Raw genomic sequence first — 19,416 nt, forward strand, 5'->3', positions numbered from 1 at the left:
CAACCCTGCTCAGAACAGGTCTAGAGATTTAAAGTGCCGGCAGTCACTAGCACCTTGTTTTCACGCTAGGATGAGGGCAATGATCTATACCGAGCAAAGGAAGAGTACAGTGTAATGGCAGTGGCACAAGCTGAGATGCAGTGAAGGTCTGCAGTGGCAATACGAGATCCACCACGATCACAGTAATCAGGGGATAGCCGTGTTAGTCTGTATCCACAAAAACAACAAGGAGTCTGGTGGCACCTTAAAGACTAAAGGTGCCACCGGACTCCTTGTTGTTTTTATCACAATAATGACTGCTTTTGCTTTACGCAGCTCTTCTCTGAATTCTCCAAGCTGCGCACAGCAAACTAGTAGAGGAGTCATGAATGGAACCCAGAGGAGTCATGAATGCAACTCCCCAAGCCACACACTAATCACTACACCATGCTTCCCTGGTGACCTGATGCACCCCCATAGCCCCCCAGTTACTGTGTCCGTGAGTTTCCAGCCACAGCAGCGCGCTCCCAGCTAGGTGAGGGTTATTTATTAACTCTCACGTCACAGGCTTATCTCTGAGTGACAAAAACACTGAAACACCTTAAATGTAGACTAAGAAGCTATGATTTTTTAATGTGACTGTCACTGTAAGACAGGGAATTCCCCCTGGAGGCTTTCCCCCTGCAAAATATTCATGTTATTTACTTGTATTCCAGCAGTGCTTCGAGTCGCTAACCAAAATCAGGGCCCCATTGTGCTAGGTGATGTGCAAACACATAGCGAGAGACAGTCTCTGGCCCAAAGAACTTACATATAAACAGACACAGGTGAGAGAAAGGCATGATTATTATCTCCCTTTTATAGAAGGGGAGTGGAGGCACAGAGAGATGAGTGACCTACCCAAGGTCACAGAGGCGATGGCCCAAAAAATGAACCCAGATCTCCTGAGTCTCCAGAAGTGTCTTATCCACAAGAGCAACCTTTCTCCCTAAGTAGCCCGGGGTCCTTAGCCTTACCTAAACCCAGGCCTACGCTACATACTCCCTTCAAGACTATAACTGCATCGCTCAGAGATGTGAAAAATCCACTCCCCTGAGCAATGTCGTTGTACCGACCTAACCCACCATGTAGACAGCGTTATGGCGGCAGGAGAGCTTCTCCCACTGACATAGCTTCCGCCTCTCAAAGAGGTGAAGTTATTATGCCTATACGAGAGCTCCCTCCCATTAGCTTAGAGCGTCTTCACCAGAAGTGCTACAGCGGCGCAACTGTGCTGATGCAAGTTTCTAGTGCAGACTGGCCCTGCTGGCTCCAGGACTCTGTAGGAGCTGAACGCTTACCGGAGTTTGAAATCTACTTCCCTCCCTCCCCTGGATTCACTATGTAGGGTTCCCCCCTCGATTACAGCCAGACCTCCCATTTGTCTCTCTTTGCCCCACTCACTTCCCCCTCTAAACTGTCTCCCTCTCCCCACCATCAGTAGATCCAGGGACTGTGCCCCCAATATGGGCACCTAGCCGTGTCTGCACCAGTGCTGAGTCTCATTCAGCAAGAGTCCAGATTGCAGAGGCAGCCTCAGGGGTCATGGTGGGAAGTAGTGTCTGCTCAGCCCATCACGCTTGTTTGCTCCTTGTCTCTTGGTGCTGCCATTTCCCTTTTTGCAGCTTTCCCATGTCATCCACTAGCACTGCCTTCTGGCCTCCCTTTGCCATGCACACGCGCACCATGTCCAGTACTCGCTGGAGCCGCCGGTCCAGCGCCTTCAGGTGAGGCTCTGACAGGATTGGCGAGAGGCGGTCTGAGGCCAGCGACTCCCGCATGACATCACTGAGGCGGTACGGCTCCGTGGCAAGCAGCTGCAAGCGCAAGAATGTCGACTTCTTGATACTAAGAGTGGGGGTGAGGGGAAGGGAAGAAAGGAGAAAAGAAAAATCAACCAAGTAACGGGACAGCTGCAACAACACCTGACATTCATGCAGTGCCGTCCATCCTGACTGATCCCAAAGTGCTTTGCAGACAGTATATGCAGGGATTGCTCACCCACTGCTGAAACAGACACCTCTGGGGTGGGCCACAGCAGCCACTCTACTCCACGTGACAGAGATCCTGCTTTTCCACTTTGAAAATCCAGTCGCCCAAGCCCAGACAGGGCACTTCCTGAACCAGAACAATCAGATTTCCACTGATTCCTTGGAAAGCTACCCCCTCGGGGGTGGAATGGGGCAGGAGGGAAGGGGTAAAGAAAGCCATTACCTGCAGCACTGCTGGAGAGGGGCCAGGATGGACATTTCATCATGAGAATGTCTCCCAAATCTAAGGAGAGCAAAGAGAGTATCGATTTCCTGAATGAGTGTAAGGTGCCCCTTATGGGCTGTGCAATATTGTCCAGCCACCTGGGCCAGAGACCTCAACAGCAATATGGCAATGACATCATAAGCAATGTCTGGACGGCCACATCATTCCCAGCATATGCAGAGACACTCCCCTGCCAGAACCTTCCCCTGGCCTCCCTGTGTCTGCTGTTCTCCATACTCCTTGTCAGCAGGAGTCCATCTCCCACCCTTACCCTCGGCCGTTGTCCAGGTGAAGCAGGAAGGTGTTGTTACCAAACTTCTCAAAGGTCTCATAGTGGTGTCGGTCCATGTTACCTGCAGAAGGGAGAGGAGAATGGGGAAAGGGGAAGGGCAAAGGGGAAGGGGGAAAGCAGCAGAGAAGATAAACTGGACATTCTGCTTCAAGCACATCCTGCGCTCCAGGGATAGAGTAGACAAAGAGCACGTCTACACTACAAAATTATGTTGACCTAAGTTACGTCGACACAGCCACCACAGTAATTACATCACTTTGCTTGTCCACACTATGCTTCTTGTGTCAGCAGTGCATGTCCTCACCAGGAGCCAGGGGCACTGATTTAACTGTCAGCGTGGGGCATTGTGGGATGGCATCTGAAAGACCGTAACGGTTGATGTAAGCAACGCAGTGTCTACACAGACACTGCGTCGACCTAACTACGTCGACCTAAGCGCGACACCTCTCTTGAAGGTGGAGTTATTAAGTCAGCATAGTGGGCGAGTTTAAGTTACATCGGCGGGAGCAACATTTTAGCGTAAACACTTACAGAGTTAGGTTGACGTAAGCTGCCTTATGTCAACCTAACTCTGTAGTGTAGATCAGGGCAGAGAAAGTGTCTCAAGGCTCATGCTGGGGAGAGGCTGAGTTAGGGCTGTATGTAGCCTTTCTCCTTTAGAGACGTGGGTTGAATGTCTAGTGGGTCATCAGTGAAATGAGTTTGGTGGGCCTCAAAATCACTGCTTGTTTGACAGGAGTGGCTATTTCTCTTCAGGGGAGGTCCCAGGACTAGGACAGTGGGAGATGCTACAGCTCAGGTCTGTGTGCTTGTAGTGTGGGGAAATGGAACTGCAGGAGAGAGCTGCATGCCAGGCCTGAAGTGCAAAGGTACAGCTGTGAGTGTGGAGGAACTGGGCAGGACTGGAATAGCTGGGAGTGGAGTGAAGCAGGTGGAACTGTGAAGGGAGAAGTACATGGAGAAGATGGCATGGTTTCTATAGATCCTCAGGGAGTGAAGATAGAAGCTAACATATTTTTGGACCTCTGATGATTATTTTTGAACATCCATGGAGATCATCAGAGACTAGAACAAAGCAGTTGAGATGCTGATCTTTAAAAAAAGGAAAGAAGAATGATCCTAACAATCACCACCCAAGATAATGGAGCCATGCGCAATAAACAACACAAGATTTATCAATAATAGATCTTGTCAGTCAAACTCTCCTGCTTTTTAGATAGAATGACAAAGGTGGTGGCAGTGGGTCACATTTGGATCTTAGTAAAGCACTGGATACTGTGGCTCACAGAATCTTACTCTTAAAATTATGTCAATATCATCTTGGCTATGTCACTGTCCTGTGGACTGGAACCTGGATGAAAACGCTAAAAAAGACTAACAAGCAAGGGCACAGTAGTGAGTTAGAGGAGCAGCCTAGAGACAGGTACTGCAGAGATCAGTGGTGGAGCCATCTTAGTTAACATCTGGAAGAGGGAGTGAATAGCATGTTAATAGAAAAGGAGTACTTGTGGCACCTTAGAGACTAACCAATTTATTTGAGCATGAGCTTTCGTGAGCTACAGCTCACTTTATCAGATGCATACCGTGGAAACTGCAGCAGACTTTATATATACACAGAGAATATGAAACAATACCTCCTCCCACCCCACTGTCCTGCTGGTAATAGCTTATCTAAAGTAATCGTCAGGTTAGGCCATTTCCAGCACAAATCCAGGTTTTCTCACCCTCCACCCCCCCCCACAAATTCACTCTCCTGATGGTGATAGCCCATCCAAAGTGACAACTCTTTACACAATGTGCATGATAATGAAGTTAGGCCATTTCCTGCACAAATCCAGGTTCTCTCACTCCCTCACCCCCCTCCAAAAACCCACCCCCATACACACACAGACTCACTCTCCTGCTGGTAATAGCTCATCCAAACTGACCACTCTCCAAGTTTAAATCCAAGTTAAACCAGAACATCTGGGGGGGGGGGTAGGAAAAAACAAGAGGAAATAGGCTACCTTGCATAATGACTTAGCCACTCCCAGTCTCTATTTAAGCCTAAATTAATAGTATCCAATTTGCAAATGAATTCCAATTCAGCAGTTTCTCGCTGGAGTCTGGATTTGAAGTTTTTTTGTTTTAAGATAGCGACCTTCATGTCTGTGATTGCGTGACCAGAGAGATTGAAGTGTTCTCCGACTGGTTTATGAATGTTATAATTCTTGACATCTGATTTGTGTCCATTTATTCTTTTATGTAGAGACTGTCCAGTTTGACCAATGTACATGGCAGAGGGGCATTGCATGTGCCAGTAATAGCCCATCCAAAGTGACCACTCTCTTCACATTGTGGGCTATTACCAGCAGGAGAGTGAGTTTGTGTGTGTGTGTGGGGGGGCGGGGGTGGAGGGTGAGAAAACCTGGATTTGTGCTGGAAATGGCCCAACTTGATGATCACTTTAGATAAGCTATTACCAGCAGGACAGTGGGGTGGGAGGAGGTATTGTTTCATGGTCTCTGTGTGTATATAATGTCTTCTGCAGTTTCCACGGTATGCATCTGATGAAGTGAGCTGTAGCTCACGAAAGCTCATGCTCAAATAAATTGGTTAGTCTCTAAGGTGCCACAAGTACTCCTTTTCTTTTTGCTTGAACACATGCATTCAGTGGTAGTACTGGAAGCAAAAAAATCAGCAGAAAGTGATTGGATCTGCTTGTCTCCAGATACCAAAATTCAGTCTCATGGAACACTTACTATGTCAGGACCCTGAGAACTGTAAGGTGCTGTAAATGGCCAGGGAAACTCCCGTAGAGTTAAACAGCTAATCATGACAACAGAGATAAGCAGACAAGTCACAGGGATCAGACTGACGGTCAATCAAGTCCAGCCTCCTCTCTTTAGCAATAGCCAGTGCAATACACTTCAGGGGAAAGTATAACACTTGCTTAATGGACGATTTATCCAGTAATATGCCTATGTGGGGAAACAAGTGAAATAAGCTAACGGGGAAGATCTCCAAAGTCCCTTGCAGGACACTGATGAGATACCAGCCAAGGAGATACCAGGGATGTAGCTGTTGTCTAAGCAGCAGAAAGAAGAGTCGAGAAGAAAAATGGTGAACACTATTCCAGTATGTTGTCAGGCGTATGGCATCCAGGTGCAGCAAAAGGCCTGCTCCAGAGGGTGAACACTGGCTAGCACAATGACACAGGCCAAGATTTTAAAAAGTGGTGATTAGTGATTTGGGGTCTCTGATCTGGGACAGCTTAAGAGGCCTGATTTGCAGAGGGCCAGTACTCAGCACCTTCTGACAATCAGGCCACTTTAAGATGTCTCAAGTTGGGCATCTAAAATCACTCAACACTTTTGAAAGTCTTGGCCATAGTTCCAAATGTATTCCAGCAAAAGAAAATTAGAGAGAGAGGGAGGCATGGTCTGTTACAGACCCCTTACAGTTTGGGGAATCAACATTCAGACATCTGCTTCAGGGAACAACCTTGAATTCTGGGGTCAAAGGACAGAAGTGTTTGAAAACATGGATAATGCTAACAGAAGGGTCAAGGGAGGAAAATGGCCTGCAGAGAAACTGGCAACTCCCAAAGAGGGAGTGAAGTTGCAATGCTCAGCAATACATTCGTAAGTCTTATTGCCCACAACAGCATGCCCCATTAATCTGTCTGGTGGTATTTGATAGGGTGTAACCTGAACTGAATCCCGGAAAAGGAAGAGGCAGATAAGTAGCAGAATGAAAATTGAGAAAGGGATGAAAGAGAAGAGATCACTGAGGACAAATCTAAGATATTAATTTCCAAGTCTAAGTTGTGTGTGGGACTTGGAGGATCAATCTGTCCCCAGCATGGAGCTGAGACTGAAGGCCTCCAACTATTCTCACTGCAACAATCTGGGGCACCCTGAAAGCTATTAACGGACAATAGCCATAAATGGAGCAGAAGTAAGTCCAATGGCACCAGCAGCAAAATCAGCCTAACTGCTTGCATCAGTGACAAAACATAGTGGAAAAGGGAAACTGTCCAAGTTATGTAACCAGTTAAAGAGACTGGGATTCAGCAGAGACAACAAACAAGCAGTGATCAAGACATGCTCTTCAGATCCCTCAGTGAACAGAACATTGTGAACAGTACCGAGGCACAGCACTGGAATACGTCCACAGCAAAGAAGAAGGGTCTGAAACAGGAGGGGTAGGAATGAGAGTGGTAGGGAAAAAAACACTAACAGCATTAGCCAATGACTGGGCAATAGCCATCATTGTCTTTTGGCTGAATGCCCCTGTGCAGCAAATGCTGTATATTGACAGTAGCAAAGGTTCAACAGCTTGGAGATAAGTTAAAAACACTAGCCACCCAGTGTAAGAGCACAAGACATATAGGCCACATACATTTACATCCCACATGGCCCCACTGAAGTAAATGTAAGTTCTTCTCCCATCCTATGACAGACATTCAGAACATAACCAACTGGTTTTTATTCTTGGCTTTAGTCATCAGATGTGGGTTTACAAAAGATCAGGTCCCTGTCACATGGCAGGGGTCAGGATGCACTGACTCCGGATGTCTACCCAGCAAATCAAACCCTGTGGCTGGCCTGTGCTAGCCAACTTGGGCTCACAGGGCTGTTTCATTGCTTTGAGGACTCCCGGGCTTGGGCCACAGCCCAAACTCTGGGATCCTCCCACCCTGCAGAGTCCAAGAGCTTGGGCTCCAGCCAGAGCCTGGAAGTCTACCCTGCAGCCCAAGTCCCGCGAGCCCAAGTTGGCAGGCATGGGCCAGCCACAAGGTTTTCTTTGCTGTGTAGACATACTCTCTGTGGCTACCGTAACAGCAGGATTTAACCATTTTTTTGACCCTTGCTTCCCAATAGATGGCACCATAATGCTCTGAATGCCTATTGTGAGAAGGGAGAAGACAGATGAATGATAAAGCTTACAGATGCTATTGAGCCTTATTGCCTCGATTTAAGGAGTTCCCAGGGCCACAACAGCTGGAGAACGGGATAATTTCATTAGTTGGTACTATTTCTACGACCTTTGCAGGGGAAATTGTGACTTGTTGGCAGTGCTCGAAGGGGAGAGCCATTGGCTGTACACTTTAGTCCGGAAGATGCAAAAACAGATGTAGAAAATGCTGGCCAGCTAAGCAAAGCAGGATGCTGAAGTTAGATGTGTGGGGGTGCAAACCTTGACACAGATAAGATAAAAAGGCACCTTTACTAAAAGGAAAGTAGCTCTCCCAGTGTGGTGTAGACCAACAATGCTGTAGGTTGGTCAACAAGGAAGCATGTGAAAGGACAATATTACACCCACTGTTGTGAATGTTACCCTGGAACACTTGACAAGCTGGGCTTCATCCTCCCAAACAACAACCTGAACCTCAGTGATCTAGGGCAGGTCATTATGGTGCCAGTGGCATTAATAACAGTCAAGAAGGAAACGGCTTTCTGCTGGTAATGGAGAAAGTGTAATATATAACCGGAGTGCTAAGAACGACATTTCAGAACGGGGGAGAGTGGATGAGCCCAGGGTTCATTTGATTTAAAACAGAATTAAAACAAAATTCTGGAAGTTAAAAATGAAAATGAAGTGTAATGATGGAAATACCTAATATGGTGTGAAGTGCAATACCAGAGTGCAGCCAATAGGGGGCAGAGCAAGGGACTCATGCGGTAACACTGAGTAACAGCTGTGAAGGGGTAGCGTGGGAAAGCAGGCAGGGAGACAGACAAGTTCCCCAGAAGGGGCCCTGTCATTGCCCTGTGAGTTCTGTCTGATCTATAAATAAAAGCAGAAGTGGCAGGCAGGATCAGGTGCCTTCCCAGATTTGCTGCTTGGCTTGTACTGAGCATGCTCACACAGACTGAGCATGCTCAGTAACACTGCTGAAGCCAGCTGCCCTGACTCTGCCCCCCTACTATCTGCAGGCATGGGTTATCTGTAGGGTTGCCAACCCTCCAGGATTGGCCTGGAGTTTCCAGGAATTAAAGATTAATCTTTAATTAAAGATTATGTCATGTGATGAAATTTCCAAGAATACAGCCAACCAAAACTGGCAACCCTAGTCATCTGTGAATAAAAATGTCTATGCAAAAGCCTCAGAGCTTCCTTGCAGGCATGAGTGTGTCACATGTGGGCAGATCTGTAGCCCCAGGCCTGGGAAGGCATGGGCAGGTTGTTAGAGGGGCACACACTCACCCATCAGGAAGTCAAGCACAGTCATGTCTATGAGGTTGAGCAGGCGGGAGCCACTGTCGTAAGGTGGTGTCTTTCTCACCTGAGCACAGTAATTTTGATTCAGCTCCCACCTTAGAAGAGAGGCCGAAGGGAGGAAATCACAGGGTGTCCTGGGCTCCGGGAGTGGGGAGATCATCACAGAAACTTTGGATGACTCTTTTTAACCATTTGGGCTTCCCTGGGCCTTCTCAACCCCCACACCCAGGAACGGATTTCAAGGGACACTCCATGGTAGATGTCTAGGGTTGCCAACTTTCTATTCGCCCAAAACCGAACACCCTTGCCCCCCCTCTCCTTTGAGGCCCCACCCCTTCTCCAAGGCTCCACCCACCACTCACTCCATCCCAGCCTCACTTACTCGCTTATTTTCACTGGGCTGGAGCAGGGAGTTGGGGTGCGGGAGGGAGTGAGGGCTCTCGCTGGGGGTATGAGCTCTGGGGTTGGGCCAGGAATGAGGGGCTTGGGGTGCAGGAGGGGGCTCTGGGATGGGAGGTGGAGCTGAGGGGTTCGGAGTATGAGAGGTGTCTCCGGGCTGAGGTAGGGGGCTGAGGGAGAGGGTTGGGATGTGGGAAGGGGTGAGGGCTTTGGACTGGGGGTGTGGATTCTGGGGTGGGGCCAGAAATGAGCAGTTCAGGGTGTGGGAGGGGACTGTGGGCTGGGACAGGGGGTTGGAGTGTGGGGTGTGTGTGAGGCCTCTGGCTGGGGGTGCAGACTTTGGATGGAGCCGGAGATGAGGGGTTTGTGGTGAAGGAGGGTGCTCCAGGCTGGGACTGAGTGGTCCGGAAGGTAGAAGGGGGATCAGGGCTGGGGCAGGGGGTTGGGGCATGGGGGATGCAGGCTCCGGGTAGTGCTTATCTCAAGCAGCTCCCTGAAGCAGTGGCATGTCCTCAGGCTCCTAAGCAGCCAGGCGGCTCTGCACACTGCCCCATCTACAGGCACCACCCTCGTAGCTCCCATTGGCCGCAGTTCCCAGTTAATTGGAGCTGAGGAGCTGGCGCTTGGGGTGGGGGCAGCACACGGAGCCCCCTGGCTGCCCCTATGTGTAGGACCCAGAGGGGGGAGATGCTGCTGCTTCCAGGAGCCGCATGGACCCACGGCAGGCAGTCGACTGCTGTGCCGTCGACTGGACTTTTAATGGCTCAGTCAGCATTGCTGACCGGAGCCACCAGGGTCCCTTTTTGACCGGGTGTTCCAGACAAAAACTGGACACCTGGCAACCCTGATGCCCCTCTCATGTGTGGCTGTGGTGTGGGGAACATCACCACTTTCAGCTTGCGTCCCTGACCCAGTGCCTTGACACTGTCTGTACCACCTTTCCCACTCCCTCCTCTTCCCCACACAGCTGTCAGTCTTCCTGTCCCGCCGCCATCTCTCTCCTGCAGCCCCCATCCCATTGCCACACTCACCACCCACCCCACCTGCACCCCTAACCTCCCCTCCAACACACTTACTCCGCCTTCTTGCTCTTGTGGTAAGAGCGTCTCCAGGGGCTGCGCCAGGAGTGGCGTTTAGCCAGTTCCTTGTCAGGCAGGAGGGCCGCCATGGAGCCCTCGAGCTGGTCCGGTTTGCCACACAGGGCGTGCTCCGTAGAGCAGTAGTAGGAGCACTCGCCGAAGAAGCAGACATTGCTGGCTGTGGGGAGCCGGTCAAATCAGGACAGAGCAAAGGTCAGCAAAGAGCAGCAGTCCCAACCCACCCAAGGAGTAACAGCCTATCCGGTGAGTGCGATGGCATGCTGGCTCAGGAGAGCTCACCTGCAGAACGTGGACAGTAATTCTGTACAGCAACCGATCTGGATTAGAAGAGGTGCTATCATTGTGCACTTAACCTAAAAGGGCTCCAATGTGGCTGGAATGCAGCAAGGACATAGCTGGGATCCCACTATAACACCCACAGCCTGAAATACATGGCTAGCAGGAGATCAATGGGCTGGGGGAGAGGACATGCCCACTGGTAAAGTCATTGGGAAGTCTTGTATCTTGGGAAAGAGGCATTCAGGCAGGTAACTCCAAGGGAAGATGGGATTCCTGGGCAGGTAATCTCTAGTGAGATGGAGCAACCAGGCCGATAATCTGGATTGGAGGAAGACATAGAACCCAGGCAGATAACCCAGGAACGGCTCCAGAGCACTCAGGCAGATGTTCTCTTTCCAGATGCACTGCAGATCATTCCTTAATCACATGTGGGTTGGGCAGTGGCAAGTGGGGCATGAAGCTGCCTGTCACCGTAGTTGCAGTTCCCCCCGCGGCAGCCCAGCTGGGGAGCTTGTGACAGAGAACACTCACCTGGGGAAATGAAGAAGGTTCTAGCCAGTTTCTTGTCAGTTGTGATGTCACGAATCTCCTTAGTTATATTCACCAAACGGCCAGACACTGGGGGGATTCTCCGGAAATCCAGGATCCTTCGGGGACAAGGAGAGCACACAAGGAACTAAACAAAACGCAGGACCAAAGCAGTTTCTTCCCTAAACTGAGTGTTTGTTTCACAATGAGATGGAAGACGCAGCAATAAGAACAGCATCTGCAGCGACTTTAGCTAGAGTAAAAATGACAAGGGCTATTGATCACCATCCTCTGGTGTGTAAGATGTGGGCTCAGGAAAATCTCTGCTACCACACTGTCGTAGTATTGCACAAATTAGGTGCAAATCACAGGGATTTTGCACCGTCCTCTGAAGCTTCAGATACTGGCAGGTGTTGGACACGGGTTTCTGGGCTAGATGGCCCCCATAGGTCATTGCCCTGCTCTCCCTTAGGTGGAGGTTGTTTACAGGTGATCTGATCCAATACAGCAACTCCTAAGTTCCTGGAGAAGATATGCTAATGCAGTGTTTCTCAAATGCAGCCACCGTAGCCACATGGGGCCACCAGGGGCTTTTCTTGCGGCCACAGCCTCCTGGACTGTGACTGGGGGGGATGTGATGGGGAGCAAAGCAGTAGTCCCTCCCCCTCCCTGGTGCGCCAAGATGCACTCCCTTGGTATTGGTTGCGAGGGCTGCCAGCAGGGGTTGGGCCATGCCCCACTCTGGAGACACCTGAGGCACAACACAGAAGGAGCAGGCAGCCGGTGAGTTCCCCACCTTCCCATGGTTAGTGGGGCTCGGGCTTCAGGCTTCAGCCCTGGGGTGGCGGGGCAGCAGGCTCTGGCCACAGGGCTTTGGTCTCCAGCCCCAGGCTCTGGCTGTGCAGTAGCGGGGCCCCAGGTTCTGGCCACATGGCTTCGTGCTCCATCCCCCAGTCGCGGGGCTTCAGGCTCCATCCCCCCGTCGGGGGGCTTCAGACTATCTGTGTTTAGGAGAGGCCTGTACTGGAAGTGCCTGGGGTCAGTATCAGGGTACATCAGCAGAGCTGTGTGGCAGGACCAGAACTGGCCAGGGGTAGGCCAGTGGGGATCCTATGGGTCCGGACAAGAGTACATGGCAGAGCTGGATTGGGGGGAAGGCGAGGGGTGCTCTAATGTCAGGATTGAAGGGTATTGACAGCTGCTTGTATCAGGGGGTCCCAGGACTGCTAAAGTAGGAAATGCTGCAGGTCAAGACTGAGGTGCACTGGCAAAGGCATATGCCTTCCAGGGCCAGGTTTGGGCCCACTGAATAAGCAATGAGTGTGCAGGATCTTATGAATGAATGAACGTGGAGCTGAATCTACATAGCATCGTAGATGTGCATGATGTTTTGGTGCCATACACAATTATTTCCCCAAGGTGCTAACAGTCTGAATTAGGATTCCCCTCTTTCCCCACCAGATGGAGAAAGGGGGCTCCCTGCAGATGGCAGATCCTGTGGCTAAGATCTCAGGGCTGCTGCCAGCCCCCTTTAATAGATGTACTCTCTGTCTCCTGAAAAACAGAGCTGGGAGCTGGATGGGCTTTGAGGCGCGCACCTGTCCAGGTGAAAGGCTGCTATTTCTGCATTGTGTCGTTCAAAGTCCGAGAAGTAAAAGAAATCTGCTGGGGTCTCTTGGTCCCGGGTCTGCCTGAAATGAAAGGGAAGGGCAGGGATGGGACAGAGGAGGTTAAAGCCTCCAGTGCCAAGTCTAAGCCTGCTCACGACTATGGGAGAAACTTAGAATCATTCACTTTCTGATCTAGGTGCATGTTTTATGTCACTTCCCTCTCCAAACTCACTGTGGACACCAGAGCTGTGGAAACCACCTCCCATCCCCATTCATGAACTGCCCCAGTGTCACCCTATCATTTGCTATATGTTTCATAGATTCATAGATTCCAGGGCCAGAAGGGACTATTATGAGCACCTAGCTCAGTGGTTCTGAACCCCTGGGGCTGCTTGTGGCCCAATCAGCACACAGCTGCAGCCCATGTGACGCCCTCATGGCCATACAGCACACAGCTGCAGCCCACATAATACATAGAGAGCTGCATATGTGGCCCACAATGGTAAAGAGGTTGAGAACCACTGATCTAGCCTGACCTCCTGTATAACCCAGGCCATAGAACTCCCCCAAAATCATTCTGCAAGCAGATCTTTAGAAAAACAGCCAATCTTGATTTAAAAATTGCAAGTGATGGAAAATCTACCACGGCCCTCAGTAAATTGTCCCCATGATTGATTACTCCCACCATTAAAAATTTACACCTTATTTCCAGTCTACATTTGTCTAGCTTCCACTTCCAGCCATTGGGTCATGTTATACCTTTCTCTGCTAGACTGAAGATACTTATAGCCTATAGGGTGACCAGACAGCAAGTGTGAAAAATTGGGACGAGGGTGGGGGGTAATAGGAGCCTATATTAAGAAAAAGACCCCAAAATCGGGACTGTCCCTATAAAATCGGGACATCTGGTCACCCTAATAGCCTATAAACAAGTCACTTTAACTGTCTCTTTTTTAAGATAAACAGATTGAGCTTTTTGGGTCTATCACTGTGTCAGGCATGTTTCCTAATCTTTTAATCATTCTCATGGCTTTTCTCTGAACTCTCTCCAATCTATCAACATCCTTCTTGAACTGTGGGCACCAGAACTGAACGCAGTATTCCAGCAGTGCTTGCACCAATCCCAAATACACAGATGAAATAACTTCTCTACTACTACTTGAGATTCCCCTGTTTATACGTCCCAGAATTGCATCTTTTGGCCACAGCATCACACAGGGAGCTCAAGTTCAGCTTATTATTCACCAGCAAACCACCCTTTTTCAGTCACTGCTTCCCAGGATAGAGTCCCCCATCCTGACATTCCTCCTGTTATTCTTTACATATACATGCTGTAGGGTAACCAGATGTCCCAATTATATAGGGACAGTCCTGATATTTGGGGCTATTTCTTATATAGGTGCCTATTACCCACCACCTCCTGTCCCGATTTTTCATACTTTCTATCTGGTCACCCTAACATGCTGTCAGGCCCGTAGAGAGAAATTAGCAGCCCCGTACATCGTTGGCTGGGGCCTCACCCCTCCCATTTCTTTCTTTATTTACACAGATATTACAGACGTTTTGGGGGGCACCCTGCTCGGGACCCCCTGGTACAACCGTCCTCTCTGCCCCCCACCTCTTGTAAGTCCTGCAAGTTGTGCAAACAATATACAAAATGACAGGTTTCAGAGTAGCAGCCGTGTTAGTCTGTATTCGCAAAAAGAAAAGGAGTACTTGTGGCACCTTAGAGACTAACAAATTTATTTGAGCATAAGCTTTCGTGAGCTACAGCTCACTTCATTGGATGCGAATATCCGATGAAGTGAGCTGTAGCTCTCAAAAGCTTATGCTCAAATAAAGTGGTTAGTCTCAAAGGTGCCACAAGTCCTCCTTTTCTTTTTGCGAATATACAAAATGATCCACTCTGAGGATTTGCTCTCCTCTACCACTAGAGGTCGCACCGCCCCATCAGAAACAAACAGCTGAACAGCATATCTCATTTGTTCCCAGGAAGAAGGTGCCAGTAAGGGAGGTCACCTCAGGTTCCCACCAGCTTCCCTTATAGGGGCCCTGGTAAGTGAGCTCATGGAATAAGGCTAGAGTCCCTGCCTCCCTCAGTCTCCTAGCTGGATTTCCTCACCAGGTAATGAAATGATTTACAATGAGCCCAAGCCCAAGCCCAAGCCCAGGGTGTTTGGATCAAGGATGTTGGTACAGGCCCATTTCTGGAACTGACGGGGCCCTGGCCCCTCTCCTGCTGGCCTTACTCACTTCATGGGTTTGAAGAGTGCCTCCCCGTAATTTGGGAACGTCATGATCAACTTCAGCTGGGTCCCTCCAGGTTTCTGGACTGAAATGATACAGACGAGAATCAGGGCCAGGGCAGGAGAAAAGGGGAAAAGAGAATGAGGAGAGGGACGGACAGACAGACAGACTCAGAGAGAAGGACAAAAAGCAACGCAGACACGGAGGGCACACAGGGGGAGGCAAGCGAGACTGGTACCTGAGCCGATGATTTTCTGTGTAGCCAGTTCCTCCAGCAGGGTAGGAGTGATGGGGTTCTGCCGGGAGTACAGCTCATAGCGATTGATGCCAATGTGGAACCTGAGCCACGTGGGGTAGGTATCATATGGGGTCTTCCCAGTCGGAAGGACCATCTCTGCTTTACTGCTGCTGACCCTGCAGCCCCAAAGCCACCACCGCATAACAACAGGGTTTAGGACATGCACAATGTACTCTCCATCTCCCAAGTGTTCCCGTATGGTCACACCAAGACAAGATCAGCCCCTTCTCACACACCTATCAGCAAACAAGAAGCTGGGAGGGGACCGGGTGGAGAGGAGCAGGGGTGGCGGGTATACGAGGCTTGGGGAGGCTAAGCCTCACCATGCGGGGCAAGCAATGCCGGATGTGGCGCACCTCCCTTTGGAGGCGCCATGACCTGCCTCCTTTGGAGCACTGCCAGCAGTAGGGTGACCAGACAGCAAATGTGAAAAATCGGGACGGGGGTGGGGGGTAATAGGAGCCTATATAAGAAAAAAGACCCCAAAATCGGGACTGTCCCTATAAAATCGGGACATCTAGTCACCCTAGCCGGCAGAAGCTCCTGAGAGGTGGGGATGCCACCAGCACCTGGACCATGGTGCTGCCCATGCTCCGCCCCAAGGTCCCTCCCCGCCCACGGCTTGCTCCTCTCCACCCCCTCCCACTCTGTCGCTTGCCCCTAAGGCAGGAGGGGGCAGAGAGAAGGGAGCGTCAGGTGGGTGGGGCATCAGGGGGAGGAGGCCGAGCGGGAGCAGGGCTACAGTCCGGGTGCTGGCATCCCGCTTCTAAGGAGCTTTCAGCACTCAGATCCAGCCTCCCCAAACACAAGAGTCATGCGCAGCCGATGGAAAGGAGATAGGAGGAATGGCAATACAAAGAGAGGGTGGGAGAGCACTCCCTGCTCTTCCAGGCCTAGGCTCCTATACACACCTCAGTCCTGACCTACACCATCCCTGGCTCTTCCTGGACTGGGCCTCTCCAAAGTATCCTCTGCATCTGGTCTTACCAGATGACAAGTATTTTAGGACAGACTAAACCTTTGGCCCACAGTGCCTGCTGGGCACAGAAGAGGGAGGATGCATTATTTGATGATCCGAGAAGGATTCCACAGTATCACTTTAAGAAAGACAATAGATTTAAACCTCTTAGTCCTGCTTTGCATGTATTTTAACTTGGAGTCCAAATCTAACTGAATTTCCCCCAGCATAAGGATTACCACCAGAGTGTACAGTTAGTTGTATGATACCAATTACTTTAAAGGAGGCACCTGTATTTATATATTTTTAAATGTTAGAACAAAGGAGATTCATAGTTATTTTCCAGAAACAACCTTAACACCGACCCTTTATCCTGACCCACCATTTCCCTTTGATTAGTTTGTCCTATACCTCTGATTTACCTGGGGAGAGGAGTTCACGTTATCTCTGTTAAAACTATCATACAGTGTAGTTTCTGCACACTTGCATTATGATGTTATATTACAGTAGCACCTAGGCCCAGAGCCTTAAATGTACTTAGAAGCCTAAATAGCTTTGAGGATCTGGGCACTTGAGAATAGGGCCCCATTGTGCCAGGTACTGTACAAGCATAGAACAAAGAGACAGTCCCACCCCCAAAAGAGTTTATACTCTAAATCTACTCCCCTCCCCTGGAAGTATACTGAAACTACATCATCTAATAGTTATACCTTAAACAACACATACCCATCTTTCAGGTTACATTATAGACATATGACAAACTAATCCTCTGAGATAGATAGGGTTAAGATTGTTTGTGGAATATAGCTCTGAATTTCCATTCTTTCTAACTTCTATTTTTAATAACTACAATGTGGTTCCTTTAAAGTAGCTACTACGTATTTACAATATTAATTACCAACTGGCTTTTATTTCTTCATCTAGGAGTAGTGGTGTCATGGGCATGTGGGGACGCAAATAACCACATGCCAACAGTGTGATTGTTGCACCATCAAGTCCCTTGCAGATGAGAGAACATCTCATGAAATGCAAGGCAGGAAGTAACGCTGAGATTGTAGGTAACTTAACTGTTGGTCATCTCATTTCAAAGGGGGGCAGTCTGGAGAACAGGAACGCAAATGGTGAGCGCTATGGAGAGGGGGAAGAGGACTTCCTATGCACTGCGAGATTAAAGACTATTGAGTTTGGAAAGGAGATGAGGCGATAGAATAAAGGTACCTTATATAATATAATGAATTGTATAGAGGTTCCCATTTGACTTCCTTTCAGGAGACAAGGACAAGGGGGCCCTCCCATTACAAGGAAGTACATTTAAAATGGACTAAAGGAAATACTTACTCACATCGTCTGATTTTGGCAGCCCAGTGAGACACTTTAAAGGGGCCTGATTGTCAGAAAGTGCCATGCAGCTGCCCTCTGAGGAGCCTCCAGTGCAGCTCGCAAAATCACTAGTCACTTCTGAAAACACAGGCCACAGCCAATAACCTGTGGAATTTACTGCCGCAGGACAGCTGAGGCAAATAGTTTAGTAAAGTTTAAAAGGAGGCCCTTTATGAGATGTGGAATAACAGTGACTCTGACTAGGATAAAGTTACAATGGCCCATGCTCCTGGGCAGAAGCTGATCACCCATTGAATTCAAAACATCCCCACCCCCACCAAAATATGGTATGGTATTGCACAGTTAGGTGCATTATGGGGATTTTGTGCCTTCCTGCAGAGGATCTGACAATGGCCACTAACGGAGGAAGGCCCATGGCTGGCTTTATCTATACATGGGTAACAGCTTAGGATGCCACATTTATGGTTACAGCTCTGTGCTAGAACACAAGCCCTGCAAGGCTGGCTGGCCAGCTGGCATTGCATCCTCGCATTCTGGGATTGGGACATGGCTCTTCTAAACCAAGGGGGGAAGAATGAGTTGGGACATCAAAATAATTATTTACCCAGGGTCCAAATACATTTAGGGCCAGCCCTGGCCACGATACCATGTTAGATGGACTATAGGCTGGTCTGGTTATTGTGTTCCTAAAGAATACGCTGGGTCAGGTGGTCTCTCACCATTCATCACTCCCACTGTTTTTCAGTGTGAACTTCTCTTTGGGGTTGACACTGAAGAGCTTGTCTTCCTTCACCAGTTCCGGGATTGGAATCTTATAGAGGGGATGCTCAAAGAGTGCTGCCATCTTTGACCGCCCTGTCCGTGCCGACTTCACATCTTCCCACTGGTGCTCAAAGTCACCATCTCTGAGAACCATCTTGCTTCCACCACCTGCTGGTGGCCTCCCTTCCAGTGAACGGGAGCCTTTCTCCAAGGAGCCATTGCTGCCACTGAAATCCTGAAGGATCCGCAGGCTCAACTTTTTTTGAACTGAGACTAACGGGCCAGATGGTGGGAGGCCCAAGGGGTTTGCTGCTTTTGGGATACAGCTGCAGGAGCTGGGAGCAGCTGGGAGAGCCAAATCCAAGGCCATGTGCATCAAGAGAGCCAAGAGGAGGAGAAAGAAAAGCAAAATTTTAAACTTCCTCTGGAGCAGAATCTGCAGTCGGCGTAACATCCTCTCCAAGCTGATACACGTGGCAAGGAGCGAACATCCACGTGTGGGTAGGACAGAGTTAATACTTATGCGGTGTGATCCCCTTGCCAAAAACAAGAAGGATGGAGAAGTCCCAAGCAGTGTAGCACCCTGGATTTAGAGTTTCAGCATTAAAAAACAAGGGCAATGCAGAAGTTGGGGTTTGCAGGTGAAAACTAAGCTAGCAACACCTGTCACCTTCTCTTCTGCTGCTGTTGCTGTTTCAGGACAAAAGGTGATTGTGTCTCTCCATAGCAGTGAGTCCGGAGCAGCTCCAAGGTCCCTTGTGGAGAGGACCCCCTGGATGTGGCAGCTGTCAGCAGGACAGAGAGAAGAAGGGAGGTTGCAGCTTGGTTTATCAGTGTTGATAAGAGAAGAGCAGGCAGTGCCAAGGTTAGAGTGAACAGGGCAAGTTCCAGATCAGTTTCAGCAAATTGTTCAATGACAGAAGTGACTGCAGACAATCCCCTCACCTAATCCACCCTGCAGCCTCTCTCCCGGACGGCTCTTCACATACTCAAGTACCCCCCTCTGTTCACACTGACATACAATCATACATAGCCCCACACACTCACCTTGACATACCCACTCACATACCCCCCAGTCACCTTGCCATATACACTAATATGCCCTCATCTACACCTGCATT

At 49.5% G+C, this 19,416-nt stretch overlaps 1 protein-coding gene across 1 annotated transcript; it reads right to left on the reverse strand.

Annotated features, from left to right (window-relative positions):
* Positions 1-711: 711 nt before the first annotated feature.
* LOC144259375 (extracellular serine/threonine protein kinase FAM20C-like) lies at positions 712-18,749 on the reverse strand. The gene is made up of 10 exons (XM_077807589.1): positions 18,253-18,749; positions 15,175-15,350; positions 14,943-15,021; positions 12,678-12,770; positions 11,083-11,198; positions 10,249-10,429; positions 8,759-8,868; positions 2,546-2,627; positions 2,233-2,292; positions 712-1,866 (listed from the first exon to the last, which is right to left on the reverse strand). The coding sequence occupies exons 1-10, from the start codon at positions 18,747-18,749 to the stop codon at positions 1,593-1,595; spliced, it is 1,668 nt and encodes a 555-aa protein (XP_077663715.1). The 3' UTR covers positions 712-1,592.
* Positions 18,750-19,416: the final 667 nt, after the last annotated feature.

The sequence above is a fragment of the Eretmochelys imbricata genome, chromosome 1, assembly GCF_965152235.1.
Source record: "Eretmochelys imbricata isolate rEreImb1 chromosome 1, rEreImb1.hap1, whole genome shotgun sequence".
NCBI lineage: Eukaryota > Metazoa > Chordata > Testudines > Cheloniidae > Eretmochelys > Eretmochelys imbricata.